This window comes from Panicum virgatum, chromosome 6K, assembly GCF_016808335.1.
Source record: "Panicum virgatum strain AP13 chromosome 6K, P.virgatum_v5, whole genome shotgun sequence".
Classification (NCBI taxonomy): Eukaryota; Viridiplantae; Streptophyta; class Magnoliopsida; order Poales; family Poaceae; genus Panicum; species Panicum virgatum.
This window is the reverse complement of record NC_053141.1, coordinates 37,333,725-37,355,538: the sequence shown is the minus strand read 5'-3', so window position 1 is coordinate 37,355,538 and position 21,814 is coordinate 37,333,725. Positions and strand designations below refer to the sequence as shown.

The window sequence follows — 21,814 nt, the reverse complement described above, 5'->3', positions numbered from 1 at the left end:
AGAAGACATAGTCACCATCGCCCTCACAAATGAAGAACCATCACTACCTCCACCTCCAATGTGCCTCATGGCCAAAGGTAACTCTAAGGTATGTGAGAGTGAAGATGATAGTGATGATGAGCTTGACCCTAATGAGTTTGCTAACCTCATTAATGAGTATACATCCGTTATCAAGAGGGAAAAGGGCAAAGTCAAGGTTCTTGAGAGCACTCGTGCCAAGTTAGAGCTTGCCCACTTCGATTTGCTTGGCAAGTATAATGACTTGCTCAAAAAGCACAATGAGTCACTTGTACTTGCTAAGCAAGTTGAAGAGAGCCACAAAAAGCTTAAACAAGAGCATAGGGAGTTGGCTCACAAGTATCAAGAACTTGAATTTGCCTATGAAGCAATTAACCCAAGTCTTGAGAACTTTGCTCATGAAACTATTGAGAAGGTCAATGCTTCTACTTCATGTGATGACATACTCATTAATGCAAATGCTACTAATGCTTTGCCCAACCTTGCACCTTCTAGGGAAAAGGAATTGATGGATCAAGTTGCAAGCCTCAAGAGTAGTGTGGAGAAGCTCTCAAGAGGAGAATACATCCACAAAGAGATTCTCTTCAACAATGCCCGTGACTATGGCAAGAGAGGTCTTGGTTCATTTCCGGAGCCAAACATAGCTACTACTCCTTCTCCGGAGATAAAGATTAGCTTCATCAAGGAAGTTGGATCATATTGCCAACATTGCCAAGTCACCGGGCACCACACTAGGGAGTGCACTTTACCATCACGTCCTCTTCCTAAATTACCCAAGAATTACTCCTCAATGTTTCAAAATAACCATTTTCTCTTGAGTAAAGTGAAGGGCAAGGTGAAGGCCAAATTCATTGGCAAACTCACTAAGGAGTCAAAGAAGAAGCTCCCCAAGCAACTTTGGGTCCCAAAAGCTCTTGCCACACATGTGCAAGGCCCAAAGCTTGTTTGGGTTCCTAAAACTCAAAAGTGAATTCTCATGTGTGTAGGTGAACTACAAAGCCGGTGGAAAACATTGGGTACTTGATAGCGGTTGCTCTCAACACATGACCGGCAATGATAGCATGTTCACCTCCCTTGAAGACCCCGGCGATCATGAACATGTCACCTATGGTGATAACTCAAGGGGAAAAGTTTTAGGTTTGGGTAGAATAGCTATCTCTAAAGATTTATCCATTTCAAATGTTTTGTTTGTAGAAGCACTTAGTTTCAATCTCATTTCTATTGCTCAATTGTGTGATCTTGGACTAACGTGTACCTTTGACAAGAATGGTGTTATAGTAACTCTTGAAGAAGACAAGTCAATGGTATTCACGGGGTTTAGGCATGGCAACATCTATTTAGTGGACTTCTCTTCAAAGCAAACAAGCACCATGACATGCCTCTTCACCAAGTCTTCTCTTGGGTGGCTTTGGCATAGAAGAATTGCTCATATTGGCATGATCAACCTCAAGAAAGCCCACAAGAGAGGGATGATCACCGGCTTGAAGGATGTCACGTTTAACAAAAACAAGCTATGTAAAGCATGCCAAGCCGGGAAGCAAGTTGCAACACATCATCCCATCAAGACGATGTTGTCTACCTCCAAGCCGCTCGAGCTTCTTCACATGGATCTCTTTGGTCCAACTACATACAAGAGCATTGGTGGTAACCTCTATTGCCTAGTAATTATTGATGATTTTTCACGTTACACTTGGGTCATGTTTCTAGGCGATAAGGGTGAAACTCCGGAAATCTTCAAGACTTTTGCAAGAAGAGCTCAAAGGGAGTACAACTCCCCAATTGTGAAGATCCGGAGTGACAACGGCACCGAGTTCAAAAATATAAAGATTGAAGAATGGTGCGATGAAGAGGGCATCAAGCATGAGTTTTCCGCCACCTACACACCTCAACAAAATGGAGTGGTGGAAAGAAAGAACAAGACACTCATCACCCTAGCTAGAGCAATGTTGGATGATTATGGCACGTCCGAGAAGTTTTGGGCGGAAGCAATCAACACGGCGTGTCATGCATCCAACCGAGTATATCCTCACCGACTCCTCAAGAAAACTCCATATGAGCTCATCACCGGGAAGAAACCAAATATATCATACTTTCGAGTCTTTGGTTGCAAATGCTTCATCTACAAGAAGAAAAGGCTCGGTAAGTTTGAAAGTAGATGTGATGAAGGTTTCTTTCTTGGTTATGCATCAAACTCCAAAGCATATAGAGTATTCAATCAAACCTCCGGGTTAGTTGAAGAAACATGTGATGTGGAGTTTGATGAATCTAATGGCTCCCAAGAGGAGGTTGTTGGCTATGAAAATGTAGGTGATGAGGAGATTGATGAAGTTTTGAAGAATATGTCCATTGGGGATATCAAGCCGGAAGAGGTGCATGAAGGCAATGATCAAGGGGGAGGACCTTCCTCATCTACACCAAGCACCTCCACGGCGCCCCAAGTGGATGAAGATCAAGAAAAAGATGATACACAACCTCAAGAAGATGTGCCAACGCCAACACCCCAAGTTCAAGAACAAGAAGAGCAAAGTGTTCCACCACAAGCACAAGTCACCCATGATCCACCCCAACAAGCATCCACGCAAATGCCGCTAGTGAAGCATGGTCGCATCTCCAAGGATCATCCAATTGGTCAAATCATTGGTAGTCCTTCCAAGGGAGTAAGAACTCGCTCTAAACATGCTTCTTTTTGCGAACATCACTCGTTTGTCTCTTGTATTGAACCCACTAGCATAGAGGAAGCGCTTGAGGACTCGGATTGGGTGATGGCCATGCAAGAAGAGTTGAACAACTTCACCCGCAATGAAGTTTGGGTCCTCGAAGCTCCTCCGAAAGACAAGAACATCATCGGCACCAAGTGGGTCTTTCGAAACAAGCAAGATGAACATGGGGTGGTGATACGCAACAAAGCAAGACTTGTGGCAAAAGGGTTCTCTCAAGTCGAAGGTTTGGATTTTGGTGAAACTTTTGCTCCGGTCGCAAGACTTGAAGCTATCCGTATCCTTCTTGCTTACTCTTCACATCATAACATTAAGTTGTATCAAATGGATGTGAAAAGTGCATTCTTAAATGGCGTTATTAACGAACTTGTTTATGTTGAGCAACCTCCCGGGTTTGAAGATCCGAGAAATCCTAACCATGTTTATAGGTTGCACAAGGCACTCTATGGGCTCAAACAAGCTCCAAGGGCTTGGTATGAGAGGCTTCGTGACTTCCTAATCATGCAAGGCTTCAAGATCGGGAGGGTGGACACCACTTTGTTCACAAAAGACGTCAACGGGGATCTTTTCATTTGTCAAATTTATGTTGACGATATTATCTTTGGCTCAACTAATGATTTACTAAGCCATGAGTTTGCTACCATGATGTCTAGGGAATTCGAGATGTCCATGATTGGCGAATTGACCTTCTTCCTTGGTTTTCAAGTCAAACAAATGAAGGAAGGGACATTCATCCATCAAGAAAAGTATACTAAAGATATCTTGAAGAAGTTCAAGATGGATGAGTGCAAGCCAATCAAGACACCCATGGCAACCAATGGGCATCTCGACTTGGATGTGGACGGTAAACCGGTTGATCAATCCCTCTATCGTTCTATGATAGGGTCTTTGCTTTACTTTACCGCATCTAGGCCCGATATAATGTTTAGTGTGTGCTTGTGTGCCCGCTTTCAAGCTAACCCAAAGGAGTCACACCTTTCGGCTGTGAATAGGATCCTTCGGTATCTCAAGCACACCCCTAGCATAGGCTTGTGGGACCCCAAAGGCACTAGTTTAGATCTCTTGGGATACTCGGATTCGGATTTTGCCGGAAGCCGTGTGGATCGCAAGAGTACCTCCGGGGGTTGCCACTTGCTTGGGCGTTCTCTAGTTTCTTGGTCGAGTAAGAAGCAAAATTCCGTGGCTTTGTCCACCGCGGAAGCGGAATATATAGCGGCCGGTGCATGTTGTGCCCAAATCCTATATATGAAGCAAACCCTTTTGGACTTTGGTGTGAAACTAGATAGGATCCCACTCCTTTGTGACAATGAAAGTGCCGTAAAAATTGCCAAGAATTCGGTTCAACACTCTCGCACAAAGCACATTGATATTCGCCATCACTTCTTGCGTGATCACGAAGCCAAAGGAGACATATCTCTCCAAGGTGTGAGATCCGAGGAGCAATTGGCGGATATATTCACAAAACCATTAGACGAGAGTACCTTTGTTAGGCTAAGGAATGAGCTTAATGTGTTAGATGCGGCAAACGTCATGTAAGTTGCCATGTCATATAGAAAAAGGCATACATATAGGACACTTGTCTAACCATGGTAAGATAGTGATGAGCAAGGGTTTAGCTAGAGGTGGTGGTCCACTTGTTTTCCTCTATGCTTGTAGAAAGGCTCATCATGGAGAAGCTTCCCGTGGGTTCAAACTTGACAAGTAGATCTTAATTTCTTGTTATGCATTTCTTGTCATATAGATGTGCACTTCATGTTTACTTTTCTTTCGCATGTGGTTGTAGCTTGCATTATCATTGCATGCGTAAGGGTCACAAAGGAGATCACTTGATGAAAATGAGACTTGTTTTCATATACAAGATCTTAATTCATGAAAAGTGAATAGAGCAAGGTGTTATGTGTGTTATTGCCTAGTGAGTCATGTCATAATGAGTTTGAAGCTCTCTATCTTCAATATTCCTATGACAAGGCTCATACATTTTATTTGGCGCTTTGTCTCTCTTGCGGCTTTTTCTTGTGTTTGAAAAGAAAATTATTTTAAGCAAGTATGCTATCCTATTTATTTTGAGGGGTAAAGTCGCCTATGCAAGTCCATTAACTTGAGTTTATTTGAGTTTTATAAGTTTACTGGACTTAGCATAGAAGAGTGAGCTGAGTGTGGGGTTTTTGGCTTCACCGGTTAAACCGACGTTCAAAGGATCTATACCCATCGGTTTAACCGGCGTTACTAACTTGTGGCTCAGCTCAGTCAAGTTTCAGGCGTTCAACCGACGTATTCAAAAGTCAGAGCATCGGATCAACCAGTGATTATAAATGCAGATCAGACCTAGCAATCAACCGGCGTTTTAATCAATCAACCGACGAGTTCACTTTTGACAGCATCGGTTCAACCGGCGTTCAGTTTCAGATCTGCAGAAGTCTCGGGTGAACTGCACCGACGCAATCAACCGGCGCTCAAACCCTAGGCATCGGATCGACCGGCGTTAAGGAAAATCGCAGGCCCACCTGTCATATATGTCTCTTGCCCGCGCTGCCGGCCTCTGTTTCACTTCTCCCTTCACGCCGCCGCCGCCCGACTCGATCCCGTCACGCCGCCGCCTTCCCTTCGAGCCGCCTCCGCGCCGCCACCACTCGCCGCCGCTCGCCTGCACGCCGAGCCGCCGCCGCCGCGCTCCTTGCTCGCCGCCACGGTCGCCAACCGCCGCTTCAAGCCGCCACCGCGCGCCCTTGCGCTCGCCCAGCGCCGCCCGTGCGCACCTGCTCCGCCCGCGCACTCCTCCGTGCTCCAGCGCCGCCGTGCTCCACGCCTCCATGCCATCCACACGTCGAGCAGCCCACGCAACCACGCGCCGCCTTCGCTTTCTCACGCCGCAGCCACCACCGCTTCGCGCACGCAAACTGTTCGAGGGTTTGCCCGCGCCGCTTTTCGCACCACTCTCGCGCCACGTTCTTGCCTTCGCCAGTAGAGATGGGTCGCGAGAAGAGGAAGGGAAAGGAAGTTGTGGTCGAGAAGCCCGCTCGCAAGCGGACTCGTGCAGAGAAGGAGGCCGAGAGGGCCGAGATGGTGGCCAAGGCCGCCGAGGAGCAGGCATCAGGTCGTGCTCGTCCGTTCCAGATCAGAGAGGATCCCAGAGGCAGAGGCAGAGGCAGGGGTATGGGCAGAGTGAGAGGTGCCAGGGCCACCAGAGCCGCGACAGCAGCAGCAGCAGCGACAGATTCAGATGGTTCTGACTCAGAGGCAGCACAGTCAGAGGGGCAGAGTTCGCCACAGCAGTCGTCTAAGGGAGGTTCCCCGGCAGCGACAGAGCGTCGCACTGGACCGAGGACTCGGGGAGGACACCAGCCACAGGAGCCCCGCAGGTCAGCAGCAGCAGCAGCAGCTCGCAGAGCCGAGGCCCTAGAGGCCGAGCGCGCAGTGTTCCGCATGGACACTGTTGTGCGTCTGGAGCCAGGTGTGATGCTCCAGAACTTGACCCGAGCCAATGCGGCCAAGGTCAAGAGGCTCAGGTGGAGTGTTGAGGAGGAGGTCTGGTTTCCAGTGACCCGAGACAGCAGAGTCGACAGGAGGTTCTGGACTCTGCTACAGGCCAGCTTCTACGAGACTTTCCAGCGGAGGGGCCACCGGATCTTCCAGCACAGGGTTCTTGACTGGGTCTCACTGAGGACAACCGCAGGGGGAGCAGACGTGAGAGCACACTTCGCTCACTTCAGAGGACTGCCCAGGCTGCTAGAGATGGAGCAGAACCGTTATATCGAGGACTGGGTCAGAGTGTTCTACGCCATAGCTTGGATAGCTCCCGAGCGCAGAGCCGTGCACTTCATGTTTGGAGGGCAGGACTTTGGTTTGTCGAGGGCGACCATTGCTGGTATACTTGGAGTTGACCTGGTCGACGTCTCGCTGCACGAGAGGGTTTACGGGGACTCAGATCCACCCCGCAGGGCGATGGTTGGCGGGATTGCTCCTTCCCACGAGGCGATCACTCAGTGCTTCCGCCAGCCGTTCCCAGCCTCTTACGCCAGAGTGCCGAGCTTGCTGACTCCAGAGGCATACGCTGTTCACATGGCACTCCGGAGGACTCTGTTACCGAGGAGTGGCTACCCAGAGGGGTTCACAGGTTTGCAACAGCTCTTGCTCCTACACATCCTCACTCACGAGCCATTTGATATAGTTGACTTTATTCTGGCTGAGATCGAGGATGTGATCACCGATGGGATGGGTGTGGTGCGACAGTTTCCTTATGCGCACTGGATCAGTTACATATGCTCTATGATAGTGCCAGCAGAGTCACCCATCAGCGCCCCTTACCGTCACGACGAGGCTCCTAGGTTCCCTGTCTACCGACCCACAGCTCCACAGGACAGGAGGAGGGGCAGACACGCAGATAGAGCAGCGATGGCTCGACTGTCACCAGAGGTTCAGGCACGAGTGGCAGAGGAGGATGAGGCACTCCTGGCAGCCGAGGCACAGCTTCCCGGGGGAGATGATGAGATTCACTGGTCTGAGCTTGAGTCAGACTCCTCCGACGACGTAGAGTACTTTCCTTCAGCTGCCCCAGCCAGTCACGACCACGAGGCAGGAGGTTCCGGAGAGCCAGCTCCTCCGACTTCAGCAGCTGCTACAGTCTCTGAGTCCCAGGTGACTCAGCCGTCCGAGCTCACTGCACTACTACAGCAGCTCGTGACTCAGCAGAGGGAGGACAGACTTGCTCAGGAGGAGGCCAGGAGAGCCCATGAGGCCCAGATTGCAGCTATTCAGAGAGAGGCAGCCCGAGAGCGTGCAGCGACAGAGGAGCGTTTTGTCGGCCTCATTGACAGAGTTTCACAGAGGACAGACGCTCAGTTCCAGCAGATGCAGCAGGGCATGATGGCAATGTTCGGGATGATCTCCCAGCTTTACTCTCACACCGGACTCGCCCCACAGCAGCAGCAGCCCGGACTTCAGGGTGTAGGAGCACCTCAGCTTACAGTCACACCAGCTCCTCCTCCTCCAGCCCCCACTACAGCTCCAGCTACCACAGCGACACCGGAGACCACGTTCTCGATGTCCGCACTCTTTGGGTCTGCCGGTCGTCCGCTCTTTTCACCACTGCCAGCGACCACACTCTTTCAGGACTCACCGTCAGCGGTTCAGTCGGTTGCCCTCCCTTCCTCACTTCAGGCAGCATCTTCAGGGGGAGGAGCAGTAGAGGAGTCCCTGCTTCCACAGTCGACGCAGCCGGCAGCCTCAGCAGTCACTTCTTCAGATATTGATACTTCTTCTGCTGACCCGGTTACGACTTCTACGGATCCTCTACCAGGCAGTGCCAGCACGAGAGCCTCCACGACAGTCACTCCCCCAGTGAGCTCAGACCCAGACCAGCAGCTTCCGTCTGTCACCGAGGGTGAGAGCTCTCCGTCCGACGACGACGACGACCCGGACCGCTTCCTCGCCGTACCACGACAGCACGACCCGTAGCTCGCCTTTTGGTGCTTTGATGCCAAAGGGGGAGAGGTGGTAGGGGGAGCCTCAGAGTTAGGGGGAGGGTAGAGCTAGAGAGAGCTCGTAGTTATCAGGACTTTGATTCTTTGTATCACATTTGGTGTTAATTCATGGATATGTACATTTGTCGCTTGAGTATGCCGTTCTTTGAGACATATCTATGGATTTCGTTTGAGCCGTTGAACTCTTTGGTCCTGCTTCCGAGTTTTGTTTGTGTTTATCCTATTTTATCTTTCTCGCTCTCTCGTTATTTATGTTTGTGTTGTCATCAATCACCAAAAAGGGGGAGATTGTAAGCATCTAGGCCCTCAAGGTATGTTTCGGTGATTAATGACAACCATTATTGTGACTAATGAGTTTGTGCAGCTTAATAGATCATTATCGCTCATTTGGTCATATGTCAAAAGAGGCCCCTCAATTTCGGTTATTCAAAAAGGCGATCTCGGTTTTCAACTTATATATGACAAGGCTAAGGATCTTTCTAGTCCTAAGTGTCACAAGGTTGAGAAGGACACTTAGGTTAGTATAGGTTTTATAGTTTTGTAGTGATCGCACTATTAAGAGGGGTTAAGGCTAAGTAACTTGAGCATGGACATGGTCATTAGAAAATGGATGCACACTATGGTCACTCAGGTTTCTAGAAGTTCAAATAAGTGGTTCTCAAACTATATCTCAAGAATATTTGGATTTCATTCAAGACTCAGATCAGAAAAGACAAAATCAGAAAAAAGTCTATACACCGGTTTAACCGACGCTCTCAATTTTCTATACGTCGGTTAAACGAAGTCAGCAGAGTCTGGACAAATTCAATACACCGGTTAAACCGACGTGTTTGAAATTAACGTCGGTGCATTAGTCCAGAGTTGGTTTTTCTAGGGTATTTCAAGTTCTATACACCGGTTAAACCGACGCTGTTTAAATCAAGACGTCGGTGCAATTGACCAGTGAGATGGTTTTTCAGAGGAATTCAAAAGTTGTACTCACCGGTTAAACCGACGATAGGTTTGAGTTAACGTCGGTGCAGTTGTCCAGAGACTTGGTTTTTCAGTTGATCAGTGGACAACTACACTCACCGGTTAAACCGATGATACGTCGGTTAATCTGCCCAAGTGGTAACGGCTAGTTTTCAGAAGAGGCAGTTTACATTCACCGGTTAAACCGACGATGACTATTGGAGGGACGTCGGATTAACCGGCGCTACGCAGTTTTCTGGCAGCTTTTCTCCAACGGCTCTATTTGTGTGAGCTGCCTATATATACCCCTCCAATGGGTCATTTCGCCCACTCTTGACACCAGGCAACATCCATACACTCATACTATAGTCAAGAGCCACCTTGAGCTTCATCATTCACATACTTGTGCATTCAATCAATCAAGAAGCAAGATTAAGGACTTGAGTAGAGAGAAGCTAGTGTGCATCCGTTCTTGGTGATCGGTTCTTGCTCAAGTGAAGGCCTTAGCTTGTTACTCTTGGTGATTGGCATCACCTAGGCGATCTTGGTGATCGAGGTGTTTCTCGCGGAGCTTGCCAAGGATTGTGGGAGCCCGGAGAAGAAGATTGTACGTGGCTTGATCTCCACCACGCCGGGATGGTGAACGGAGACTCTTAGTGAGCGCCCTCGTCTCGGTGACTTGGGAGGTGACAAGACTCTTTGTGAGTGTCACAACGTGGATTAGGGGTGTGTGCCAACACATCGATACCACGGGAAAAAATCCGGTCGTCTCTTGTCCACTCTCTTTATTCAAGCATTTTCTTTCATGCAATTTACTCATGTGCTTGACTTAGAGATCATAACTTAGCTCTACCTTGCTAGGCTTTACTTTGTCTTATCTCTCTTAGCTTGTGTAGGTAGCTTAGTTATCCGGTTGGTGAATTGGTGCCCTACTAGCATTGCATAGGTTAAGGTTGCTTTACTTTGTTTTAGAAATTGAAAAAGGCCCAATTCACCCCCCCTCTTGGTCCATCGATCCTTACAACCCGATATATATTTGTGGTTTTTCTTCAGAAGAAGATCCGGACTACGCTGTTCAAGACGTCGAGTAGAGGTTGCGTCCGAACCCCAGCCTTGCCTGTGGTGTTGGCCCTGTTCAGGATGCTTCCGCTGGCGCGATACTCTGAGCCCGAACTGGATCCCATGTGGGTCGTGCTTTGGTGTATTACCGTAGCCTTTTTACTTCTTGTTATCGTTTGTATCGAGTGTTCGCCTCCTCGGAGGTTTATACGGTGATGTACCATCTGATGTAATAAATGTGTATCAGCCTCCTGGGACTGATATTTGTATCACATTTAAGTCACCTCTTATGAGGGGGGCGCTTCAAGGATGCATAAGGTCTCCAAACTCAGACGGTGACAAAGCATCCATCTAACCAACAAAACAAGGCGGTAAAGCATCGGCCTGAAGCGATCAACGACCAGTACTACGGCAGCGGCAAAGCATTTGCCAGTGAAGAGGGGCAGTAAAGTATTGGCCAGGCGACGACCTACACAACCCAGATGAGGTGGACAAAAAAGGGCGAAGGTAGGTACAGAAGCAGGGACTTCCGGAGGAGTTGACGACCACCACCAGAATCAGGCAAAAGGAGGTTGGAGTTCGGCAATGAATCCATCGGCAATCGGCAGAGCTTCCAAGACAACGCCTCAAAGAAGAGAGCGACGCCACCAGCTGCACGACCATTGTGGTCAAAGTTTTCACCCAGAGAGGAGGAAAGAAGTGGGAAAAATAACATCTTCAAAATGGTAAACATCGCCTCAGGGTGTCGCTGTCATTGGCCTGCAATCAGGCCCTAGACTTTCGCCGTCATCCTATTCCCACATAAAGTTGAAGAAACCATCGGAGCGCCACAAACCTCCCTGACAAGAGCGTGATCACTGGGGTGTGCCTAGAGTGTGGCCCGCACACCCTGATGCCCGTAACCAGCCACTAGGGAGGCTGCGATGCACCCAAGGCGTATGCCCGACCCACCATGGCCCTACGAAAGGATGCCCCTTTCCCACCAGGAGACCAGCACCCGCACGAGGACCCGACGGCAGCGGGCAACCTCTGTGAGCAGGCGCCCAGCAAGGAGGCTGTAGCGTGAGGACGACTTGGGGGGGGGTTGTTAGGGAGGCGGTGGCGCACCACACCCCCGACCTAGCAGGCAGAGCAGAGGGTAAGGGCCACCGCGGGAACCCAGGGCGAGGGTCGTGGCGGCAGTGGCAGAGCACCCAAGGCATCCCTGGCAAGGAGGCCACGACACGAGGAAGAGCAGCACGGTGCTCCCCAACCGCGCCTGCCGAGGATGACCGGATCTGGATCGGGGCCCAGATCCAGCAACGGGAAGGCCGGGTCGGCGGCCTGCGGTGAGCACCAGAAAGGGCCATATTTGGAGGCCGGGGGAGGGAGGCGGCGGGAAGAGAGAAGGGAGGGAGGGGGTTGCGATCAATATTGCATTTAATTTCAAGATTTCAGGCAGGTACATTGCTATACGTCATCCATCTCATAGGTCGTCTCATGCAATGCCACATAGGATTTTTGGCGATACGGAGGAGAGAGAGCAAGGTGAGAGAAAGAGGTGGTTGTCTCGCGAAACAACTGCCTCATAAGCTAAAATTTAGGAGTATGAGACTGTTTCCCACCATTGTACGAGTTGTTGCTGCCATGCAACTCAATTTTTTTTTTATTTCATCCACAAATCAAGGGATGTGGTATAACTATGATACAACAAAAAAGACAAGTCATTGTAGAAGTTTGTCTAGTAGATTGTTTCAAGATTACGTGTCACTGCATGAGACCGCCTTAAGACGACACCAATATACTTGCCCTAGAATGTTGTCATGCCATCATAATTCCATATGACATGCTAATTAATGTGTATGAAAACTTCTGCAAGAAATAACCTAATTTTTTAGACCTGATGGGCGAGGGATTTGGCCATTTGGGGATGGGCTTCTGTTGTCTTGCTGCATTGACTCATCATTAGTCCTAAACCGTGGATCGATGGAGACATATTTCACATGATACATGGCCGGTCGTTCCACGGTCTCGATTGGCTCTCGAATAACGGAACACAGCAGCAGTACAACACAAGGAGCAACGAAAGTATACTAGTACCAGTATACTACGCGGCCACAGGTTTGAGAAGCCTCAAGTCCTGAACTACTCCCTGCATTGTACTTGTGCACAACGCCCGGCACCCGGCGGAGCAGTCAGCACCAAGGACCACGGAGCCGGAGCCTCGGACCACCGCGCCACCGCGCACGGCGCACGCGCGTCCGCTGGCACCTGCCCCGCCTCGCCCGCTGGCCGCTGCGGCGGTTTCCTGGTTCCCGCGGCGTCCACGTACGTGCGGCCGGCCTGGCCTCACGGCTGACCCACCAGATCCCCACCCCTCCCGTTCTGCTCGGCTCGGCCCCGCCGCGCCGGAGCAAGCGATCGATCGCGTCGCGTCATGGCGCGCGCGGGGCAGCGAGTGAACCACCACCCATGGCAGATGGCACCCACCGGCCACCGCGAGGCCACCGGACCGTGACCGCCAATTACTTCTGGCCCTGGCGGGGGGCCTCGTGCCGCGAATGCGAACGCCACGAGTGACCAGCCACCTGCCCCCGCCCGTGACCGTGGCCCATGGGTACGGGGGAAACAAGCGACCGAGAGCAGCCGAGGCCGGAGCCCTGCCCTCGGTTTTATTGGTGGCTTGGTGCCTGGTGGTAGACCGGCAGGCGGCAGGAGTGATCGGACGCTTCATCTGAAGCCCCAATCTCCCCGAATGATTTCGTGTTGGTGCAGCGGCCGGCTGGTGCCGCTGCTTTCCGCGCGATCTTGAACTCGCGTGCAGAGGCAGCTAGCGTGATCCCCTGACGCACGCGGAGCCGCCGTGGGAATGCCACTGTTTTTTTTCTCTGACATTATCGCTCTGTTCGTTGCAACCAGCCAACAATATTTTTTTTTCATGCCAAACCAACACCAGCCAGCAGCCACCAGCCAACTAGTAGTACTTTTCTCTCATAATAAATCAGCATCAGCCACCAACCACAGTACTGTGAACACAGAGTGTGTTCCCGTGTGTGTGCGCGTGTCACATTGATTGATTCTGTGGCGTGCGCTGAATCTCCCATCTCGGGCCCCGGCACGCCGCCCGCAGGCCGCACACAGGAAGTAAAGCGGAGGTGCAGATCTGAGTCCACGAGAACTTGCCAAGTAGCCAAAGTGGCAAAGTCCAAAGCAGGTGATGGGTCGCCCAGACGCCGACTCGCCTGGTTGCGACTCGCTTTGGCGGCAAGTACGCTGGAGCTTGTACGCATTGCCGAGTCTCAAACTGCAGCTCTCCCTCTCTCTCTCTCTCTCTTCGCTGGGCTGGCTGGCTCCTCCTCTGCTGCGGCGATCTTGATGAACTCGTGCTGCGTCCTTGGGGGTGTCGCCGTCCCGTGCGTGCCCCTGTCTGCCCAGTTGCTGCGCTAAAACCTGCAGCAGCAGCAGGGCAGCAGCAGAAAACGGTGTGCCTCCGGGCTCCGGCTCTGGGTTTTGTCATGTATACTACTTGCTAAGATGACGGTGAAATTTTTTTCACATAAAGACGAATGAATGTATGGAGTACTAAACAAAGTTTATTTGCGAAATTTTTTCACAGATGAATGTAATTTTTCGAGACGAATCTAATGAGCCAAGTTCCATCATGATTGGCTACAGTGATACTACAGTAACCACATCTAATCATCCCTAATTGTACGGTTAAATGCCTTATTGATTACAGTAACTGCTACAATACCATAGTTGTGGAGGTGGTTTCGTAATTAGACTTCATTAAATACCCCTAATTAGTGGTTAAAGTACCAAAAAATTTTCATAAAATTTTTTTCATGAGCCATCCAAACACGGTCCTAGTTTCAACACCCTTTTACATGTACCTTACCATCTGAAAATTCTTACAGGCATACTCCGACCAGCACCCCTGCACCAAAAAAAACTAACAAAGTGGTTTGGTGACACTAGGACGGGCCGTCTCCATACCAACCTAGACGACCGGCCTGTTTACTCTTACTGGAAATAAAGTGGGCATGCCCTGTTTACGCTTACAGGAAAAAAAAAACTAGGCCAGGGCACGAGACAGGCCGGGCCTGGATGGGCTTGTCTTCGAGCCCAGTGGCACAAGAGTTCCTGTCCCGTTGGTGCGAGCGGATCCACTGGCAATCTCCACCGCACATCCTGCACCCTACGGCGTCAGCCTCATCTCGTGACGTCTCAAGAACACGTGGCTCCCCCTCATTCGCCAGCCACACGTGGAGCCCGGTCCGAGGTGCCCCCCAGTCTCTGCGGAAGCAACGGCCCCCGCCAAGGCGCCTAGTCCCGAACTCCCCGAGTCTCCCCCGCGAACTCGCGAAATCACAAGCGCAGGCCGCGCCGCAGGCACACCACGCCCGAGACCTCAGCTGCCTCCGCCCCGCCACACGCTCCCCGCGCGCGCGCGCCGTTCGGTCACCGCCCGCGGCCACGGCACCGCCGGCCCCCGCCCCGACCGCCAAGAGGAAAGGCAAGGCCGACGCCTCCTCCCCGTCCTCGCCACCGAGGCCCCGCCGCGCGCTCGCCGTCGCGATGGCCGCGTCCCTGCTCGCGCTCGCCGTGGCCCTCCTGGTCGGCGGCGGCTTCGGCGGCGTCGACAGGGGCGCGGGCGCCCCCGTGGAGACGGAGGGCGGCGAGGTGCGCGTCCCGGATCTTAAGATCTGCCGGAGAGGTTCGGCTTTTTTGTTGTCTATGGGTTTGGGTGTGGTTGTGATCTGGATCTGCGCGGGCGGTTGCAGGTGACCTACGGGAGCGTGATCAAGCTGATGCACGAGAAGACGAAGCACCGGCTGCACTCGCACGACGTGCCCTACGGCTCGGGCAGCGGCCAGCAGTCCGTCACGGGATTTCCCGAAGGAGACGACTCCAATAGCTACTGGGTGCGTCTCCCTCCCTCGTCTGCACATATAGTGGGCATGCCCTGTTTACTCTTACTGGAAATTTATGAAAAGATCAGTGACTCAAAGTGTCCTGAATCGACTGTAGTTTAGACTTCTGAATGTAGCATCGAATTAAATTAATTGATCAGTGCCCTCATATTCAGGTTGCAGCACACTGACAGTTTGTTTGAACTCAGCCTGCAAATTGTCCTGTAGATTTCAGCAGTGAGCTAATTCATATGATTAGCAAGAATGTAGGATATCTTTGAAAATATAACCTCAGGTACTAATTTAATGAAACAAGTAAACATTTGCAGAAAAAAAACATTACTATTGCGAATCTGATTTATACTTCTGTGTTCACCTCAGCCGCCAATTTTACCATATTTGGTATGAAAAAATAGCAGTTACATTTTGATACAGATGTAATTGCCATTTAAGCAGTCAGCTCAAAAGTGATGGACATATTAAATGCAGATCATAAGGCCTATTCCTGATTCATCGTCTAAGCAAGGTGACTCCATCGAGACTGGTAGCATCATAAAGCTGCAACACATGAGGACACGTAGGTGGCTGCATAGTCATTTGCACGCATCACCGTTATCTGGTAACCTTGAGGTTAGTTTATATCAATCTCTCATGTTGCAGTATTCATTAACGATTCAAATTCTGTACATCCTGCAAGCTTTGTTTAGATTGAAATATAAAGTTGTTCTCTTTAATTTGTTTAGACCTCTTTAATGAATGTGAGTACTGACTACTGAGTTCATCATGTCATCTTTTGTGTTGTACCAATCATGTCTGATAAGGATTGAGTAGGAAAGCTTTAAGTATTATAGACAATATGCTTTTATCCTCTACTACCCAGATTCTATGGAACATCTTGTCCCGTCGTCTACTTTTCTGGATAAACTAGAATAGAATATTGCACGGAAATAGTAAAATAGTTTCGTATTAGCTCTTGTAATTCCAATTGAAACAAAGCTGTTAAACATTCTGTTGTGATATATCATTTTCAACCAAAAAAATATCTAATATGCTTGCACATATCCAATTTGAGTCTCTATACAACAATGAACAGCCAAGTAGCCAACTGCTTTGTGGTGTAGAAAATTGATGGAAATGCGCTGTAATACATACTTTAACGCCTTTTTTACTACTCATAATCTTGTCCGAAAGCATTATGTGTATATTATGGCTTTATAGCTTGTTCTCAAACATTTTTATATTTTTATTGTTCGCTCCAACTTATATTGCTTCTGTATAATGTTTTCACTTTTGCTATTGTGAAGCCATGGTGTTTCAGAAAATATAGCATGCCATGCCCTGCACATAATTTACTCCTGTAACAAAACAGCATGTCATCTGGCTTCCAACTGACCAATAAAACATTATATCAAAATTTCCCTCTGTAGACCAGCTTATTATAGATGATGTACAAAATCAATATGAAAGCTATGGCCTAAATGCCTAATGACTTTCAGCAAACTAGATCATCTTATGATTACTTAGATGTTTTGAATATATTTCAGCTTTTCTTACGGTGAAGCAAATACCTTCTTATCATGACTGTCTTTATGAATACATCATCCGATGCTTTGCATTTGAAGAAATCAATTTTTATGTCTCTTCTGTCTGCTCTGTTTTGTTTGTGTTACTTTCTCATATTAAGAATGTGTTCTGAAGCTTGAATGTCAACATTTGTATAGGTTAGCTGTTTTGGTGGGGATGAACTGTCAGACACTGGTGACTACTGGAGGTATGATTTACCTACACATGTAATATGGATCTAGGTGTGTTGTTTGTTGCTTACCACATATTTTTCTTCTGGGTATTCACAGGCTAGAAATCGAAGGAAGCGGAAAAGTATGGAAAAGGGATAAAAAAATAAGGCTTAGGCACGTTGATACTGGAGGTTATCTGCATAGTCACAACAAGAAGTACAATCGCCTTGGTGGTGGGCAGCAAGAGGTGAGATATTTATTTGTTTGCAAAAATTTCTTGCACAGTCAAAAGATGCCTACTAGGTTCGACACTCATTTGCATGTATTGTGAATTGAAAAGGCCCTTGATCATTCTACTCTATTTCCATACGATTTCATTTTACTGCCATGTTACAAATAAATATTGTTAAATTGAGACGTGTTTTGGTGCAGGTCTGCGGTGTCCGAGAGAAGCGAGCTGAGAACATTTGGTTGGCAGCAGAGGGTGTTTATCTCCCAGTTAATGGAAGCAAGTGAAACAGCATTTTCTAGTGTTTTTTCATTTTCATGAGAGTTAGCGTAGGATCAGATGTTTTTCCCGTTTTAATTTGTTCTTGTTTCTTCTTTGAACCTGGGACCTGACCGCTTGAGTGATATGGTGAATATAGATGATGTCGACAGAATGACGACAGTACAGGCTCCTAATTGATATTTACAATTCAGAATGACTATGTATAGACCCAGTCACCCAGATATGAAAGTGAGACATTTTATTCAAAACTACAGATGTTTATTTCCAGATGTGACGCAGAAAAGTTTTGAAAAGTCTGGAAGCTTTTGCTGGAACCCGCTACATTGTGACTTTGGAATTTGAACCAGAATGATTATGTTACAGCAGCAAAACGCCAGTAACAAAACAAGCCCAATCCATTAATCATTACAAGCTGCCACGATCAGGTGCTCCGTACAACAACAAAACAAGCCCACTTTATTTGAAGCTGGCACAATAAAAATTGGAACAATACGAAAAAAGGTGACAAACATTATCAGTGACATCAGAGAAGAGTTTTATGCAATGCAATATTGTAACATCAGAGTTAGTTTTATGGTATGCAACATTGTAAGTTCCAAAGAAAGAAACAAAAAACTATGCTACGCAATTAGCAAAAAAATGGAAGAACACACAAAAAGTGACTAAGGCATTGTCAGTAACATCAGATAAGAGTTATGCTATGCAATATCGCAACTCCCAAGAAAGGGCTATATGCTATGCAAATATGCAATTAGCCAACAGTATTGTGTACCCATTCTTCGATATCACTCTTGACTATGGAACAGCAAATTCATCAAATACAATGCTTTCAGCACTCTAGCTCCTGTCTAAGAATCAAATATCAAACCGTGCAGTCAATACACAACATACAGGACTTCATTCAGTTGTCATAGGGTGAAAAGGTAACTCAGCAACGAACAAAATCAAACTGTACAATAAGCAAACCCAAACATGTCCATTAGGGTGTTTCCAATGAATTCCTGAAGTACCAGTAGAACAAGTATAGCCACATGTAGTCAAATGTGGCGCACCATAAGTTCATGACACTCCCCCTTAATACTCTAATTTACCTGGAATCCCTTTAAATAGCTACTGTAAGGAACAAAGACTCCACATCAACAGTAAAGAGGAAAAAGTGAAGTATCATGTGCAGCAAGTTCAAGCTAAGACTTCGCAATGCATTGGTCCCTTCCCTTGCGAATCAGAAATGGGCAACAAAATTCAGCACATGTCAAAATTTGTATGACAAATAAGCAGCATGAAGCAAAAGAATTGGAATTCAGGAAAGCATGTTTTGCAGCTAAACTACTGTGCAAGCAATATGAAATTTACCCCTTGCTGAATGACTGAAGAATGGAATATAAACAGTGAAGGAATGCCAACAATCAACATAACATCCTGAAAGTTACCAGATTGCGCACAAAGCAATAAAGCAGCAAAATGATAGAATCACCCATGTTAACATCAACAATGCCCAAGCAGACAGTTGCTCATTTTCCCATAAGCACATGAAGATAACTAAAGCAACAGTCCCTATACATGCATTTAATCACTAATAGCATATCAAATAAGCTATCTTACTGAGAAATACTTAAGATGACCAGCAAGTTAATCCACTGATAAATACAGAAAATGAAGTAAGAACTTTCAGTTGCCTGATTCTTCGTGTAGTTGCTACTTGATTTCAAACAAAATGTTGGTGTTAACTATTAGGTAATAGCTAGCCAGATGAGCACATAACACAAAGAAACTCTTAAGCATGGGAAGAATAGGTAGAGACAAGGCTTATCATATCAAGCACAAGAAACCATCAGATCAGCCACATATTCACCGACAATAGCTTTTGTTCTGCATTTTTTCTCATTCAGAATCTGGTTATTTAACTATCCATTACAGATTAAATGGGCGGAGGTCCATGTTTGATCACCCCTTCCCCAGGAATAAGCCCATACAACAAACCATCATACAGCTTGACAGATTCCTTCAAGTACAAATTCTTGACCTTCAAGAAGCAGCGCAGAGTCATCAGTGAATCTGAACCGGCCTGGTGGCTGATCCCAACGCGCTCGACTTTGAGCAGCTCCCCAAGTTTGTTCAGCCCGCCATATAGGCCATCACAGTACTTCATGAGTTGCTTGATGTCGTACAGCACCGGGAAGAAGATCTTGGTGAGCTTCAGGAACTCATCCAAGGTGTTGGGCATTTCCCGGCCGGTGAGCAGCCTGAGCACGTAGCCGAAGTCGTGCCCGCTGTGGAACGTGACCCACTGGATGTTGTCGTTGAGCACGACCCCGGACGACATCATCAGCTCGGCAAAGCGGGTGGAGTCGACCCCCTCAGCCGCGAAGCGGTCGAAGTCGATCCCGCTGAGGCGGAGCATGTCGACGGAGTTGGCGCTGTAGGGGTCGGTGCGCTGGTCGAAGCCCCGGAAGTTGAACTGCCAGATGCAGCCCCGGCCCCCCGTGCCGAACGGCGGGAGCTCGCCGGCCTCGTTGGAGAGGGTGAGGCCAAGCTGGATGAGCTTGAGCACGTTGACGTTGCCCGCGAGGCTGGCGTAGTTGACGTCGCTCTGGCAGGCGAACTTGCCGCTCGGCTGCACCACGAAGCCCGGGAACTCCGTGTCCATGCCGACGTACGGGTACTCGTCGATGACGCCGCGGATCACCGCGAACTCCTCCTCCAGGTTCCCCGCCCAGACCTCGCGGATCTCCACGGCGTCGGGGCCCTCTGCGGCGGGCGGAAGGGCAGCCATCGGAGCAGCCGGCGCATCCAAGTGCTCGGGGAGGCTTCGGGCGGGGGAGCGGCGAGCCGGCCCGGCGGTTCCGACTGCAGCTAGGACTAAGGTCTCCGATGTCGGTGGGCGGGGGCGGGCGGCGCGGGTCAGTGGAGGCAATAAGAGGAGGAGGAGGGGAAGAAGGGGGAGGAGGCGGCGGCGGAGGCGGAGGCGGGCGAGAGCGTTGGGCCCCAGTGTCAGCGGCGGTGAGAGCCCATGGGGGAGGTGAGGTGCTGCGGTTGCCGATGTGCGAGGCGAGAAGACGGGGAGCGGATCTAGCGGGTCGGAATCCCCTGGAGAAGAAGGCGAGAGGAAAGCGGAGGCGGTGTGCTCGGCTGTCAGCGAGCCGAGCTCGGACGAAATTCCGGCTCGAGCCGCAGCCGAGTTTCAAGATCGGCTCGATCGAAACTCGAACATGCTCGGCTCGGCTGAGTCATACTTCCATTCCGTGGTTACATTTCCGCGGATTCGAATTCAATGTTGCGTATGATTCCATTTAAAAAAAGGTAAAAAAACGTTGCCTACGCTTTAGTTCAAGAAATCGAACAAGTTAGGAGCCAGTAAACAACCTAGTATAAAATATGGTTAAAACAACAAACCAGTCCTCCTCATCTAAACTATTGAATTTTACTCACCAAAAAGATGAATGAGCCGTATCAACCTCTAGCATGTTTCGGCTCACAAAGCCATAATCCTCACTCAAATTTGCCTTCTTTACTATTCGAGCCGACCTCACAACTCTCCAAATTTTCTTTGGCAGTTTCGTGGGGCGCCGGAAATAAATCCCTCGTGACGCGTCCGGAGTAGGTAGGGGGCAAACGGTTTCACATTTTTAATGATTGCTTGGTCATTGGGGCCCAGCTGGAGTGTGGTTACAGCGTGTGACATTTCATTTGACCGTTTTTTCTTGGAGTCATCTATCCAATTATAACCGTGCCAACATATTTGCGTATGGCATATGTTATCTTACTAAATTTTTTTTTGCAAATATACTCATAATAGTTTTGGTTGCTATAGGGTGAGTAAAGAGTTGCTGACGAGATACCGTTTTTCAGTTTCCTGTTTCAATCGCGGTGTTTGACTACGATAGTATGATGAAGTTTCTTTCATCTACACACTTTTTCCTAGTTTTTTTTACTTAACATGGCACAAACATTTTCCGTTTTCTTTTACTCAGTATGTTGGTGGTGTGAGCATGATCAAATAGTCACTTCCGTCTCCACCAAAAAAGTCTATCTTGCATAGAACATCTCTATGCTCCTAAACGATGTGACCATAATTCGTTTGAGTGTGATTTTATTATTTAATTTGTGTAATTTGTCCATTAACACGCATTTTCTCCCATTAAGGCCTTTCAGCGGTGAACAACAGGCGAGTAGGGGTGCTATGTTCATGACCTTAGATGGGAACGAGAAACTTTGGCACACCCAAGTTTTGGAGGGAAAAGGCTCAAGTAAAGGAGATACAAGAGCCCTTCTTTCCCCTTCTACAGTTCTCCAAAGGCGAAACAGGGGCGTCGCCGCTTTCCGGCATCAATCCGTCCGATTCCCCGGCTCCGGTGGCTTCAGTGGTGAACAACAGGCGAGTAGGGGCGCTATGTTCATAACCTTACATGGGAACGAGAAACTTTGGCACACCCAAGTTTTGGAGGGAAAA

At 48.7% G+C, this 21,814-nt stretch overlaps 2 protein-coding genes across 2 annotated transcripts; one reads left to right on the top strand and one right to left on the bottom strand.

The window, feature by feature from the left end:
* The first annotated feature begins 14,562 nt into the window (after positions 1–14,562).
* Positions 14,563–17,617, top strand: LOC120712478 (stromal cell-derived factor 2-like protein). Its single transcript, XM_039998266.1, has 6 exons — positions 14,563–14,887; positions 14,989–15,129; positions 15,607–15,747; positions 16,839–16,888; positions 16,971–17,100; positions 17,286–17,617. Exons 1-6 carry the CDS (start codon positions 14,783–14,785, stop codon positions 17,367–17,369), a joined length of 651 nt encoding a protein of 216 aa, XP_039854200.1. The 5' UTR covers positions 14,563–14,782; the 3' UTR covers positions 17,370–17,617.
* Positions 17,618–19,189: 1,572 nt separating this feature from the next.
* On the bottom strand, positions 19,190–20,449 carry LOC120712477 (probable CCR4-associated factor 1 homolog 6). The gene has a single exon (XM_039998265.1). It carries the CDS (start codon positions 20,135–20,137, stop codon positions 19,283–19,285), a length of 855 nt encoding a protein of 284 aa, XP_039854199.1. The 5' UTR covers positions 20,138–20,449; the 3' UTR covers positions 19,190–19,282.
* Between the last annotated feature and the right edge of the window lie 1,365 nt (positions 20,450–21,814).

What these genes read in the sequence shown, in the direction of transcription:
- LOC120712478 (XM_039998266.1), top strand. Translation starts at nt 14,783, where the DNA reads ATGGCCGCGTCCCTGCTCGCGCTCGCCGTGGCCCTCCTGGTCGGCGGC. An exon ending in ACGACTCCAATAGCTACTGG is followed by an intron (nt 15,130 to 15,606) that starts GTGCGTCTCCCT and finishes TATTAAATGCAG; the next exon opens with ATCATAAGGCCTATTCCTGA. An exon ending in CGTTATCTGGTAACCTTGAG is followed by an intron (nt 15,748 to 16,838) that starts GTTAGTTTATAT and finishes ACATTTGTATAG; the next exon opens with GTTAGCTGTTTTGGTGGGGA.
- LOC120712477 (XM_039998265.1), bottom strand. Translation starts at nt 20,137, where the DNA reads ATGGCTGCCCTTCCGCCCGCCGCAGAGGGCCCCGACGCCGTGGAGATC.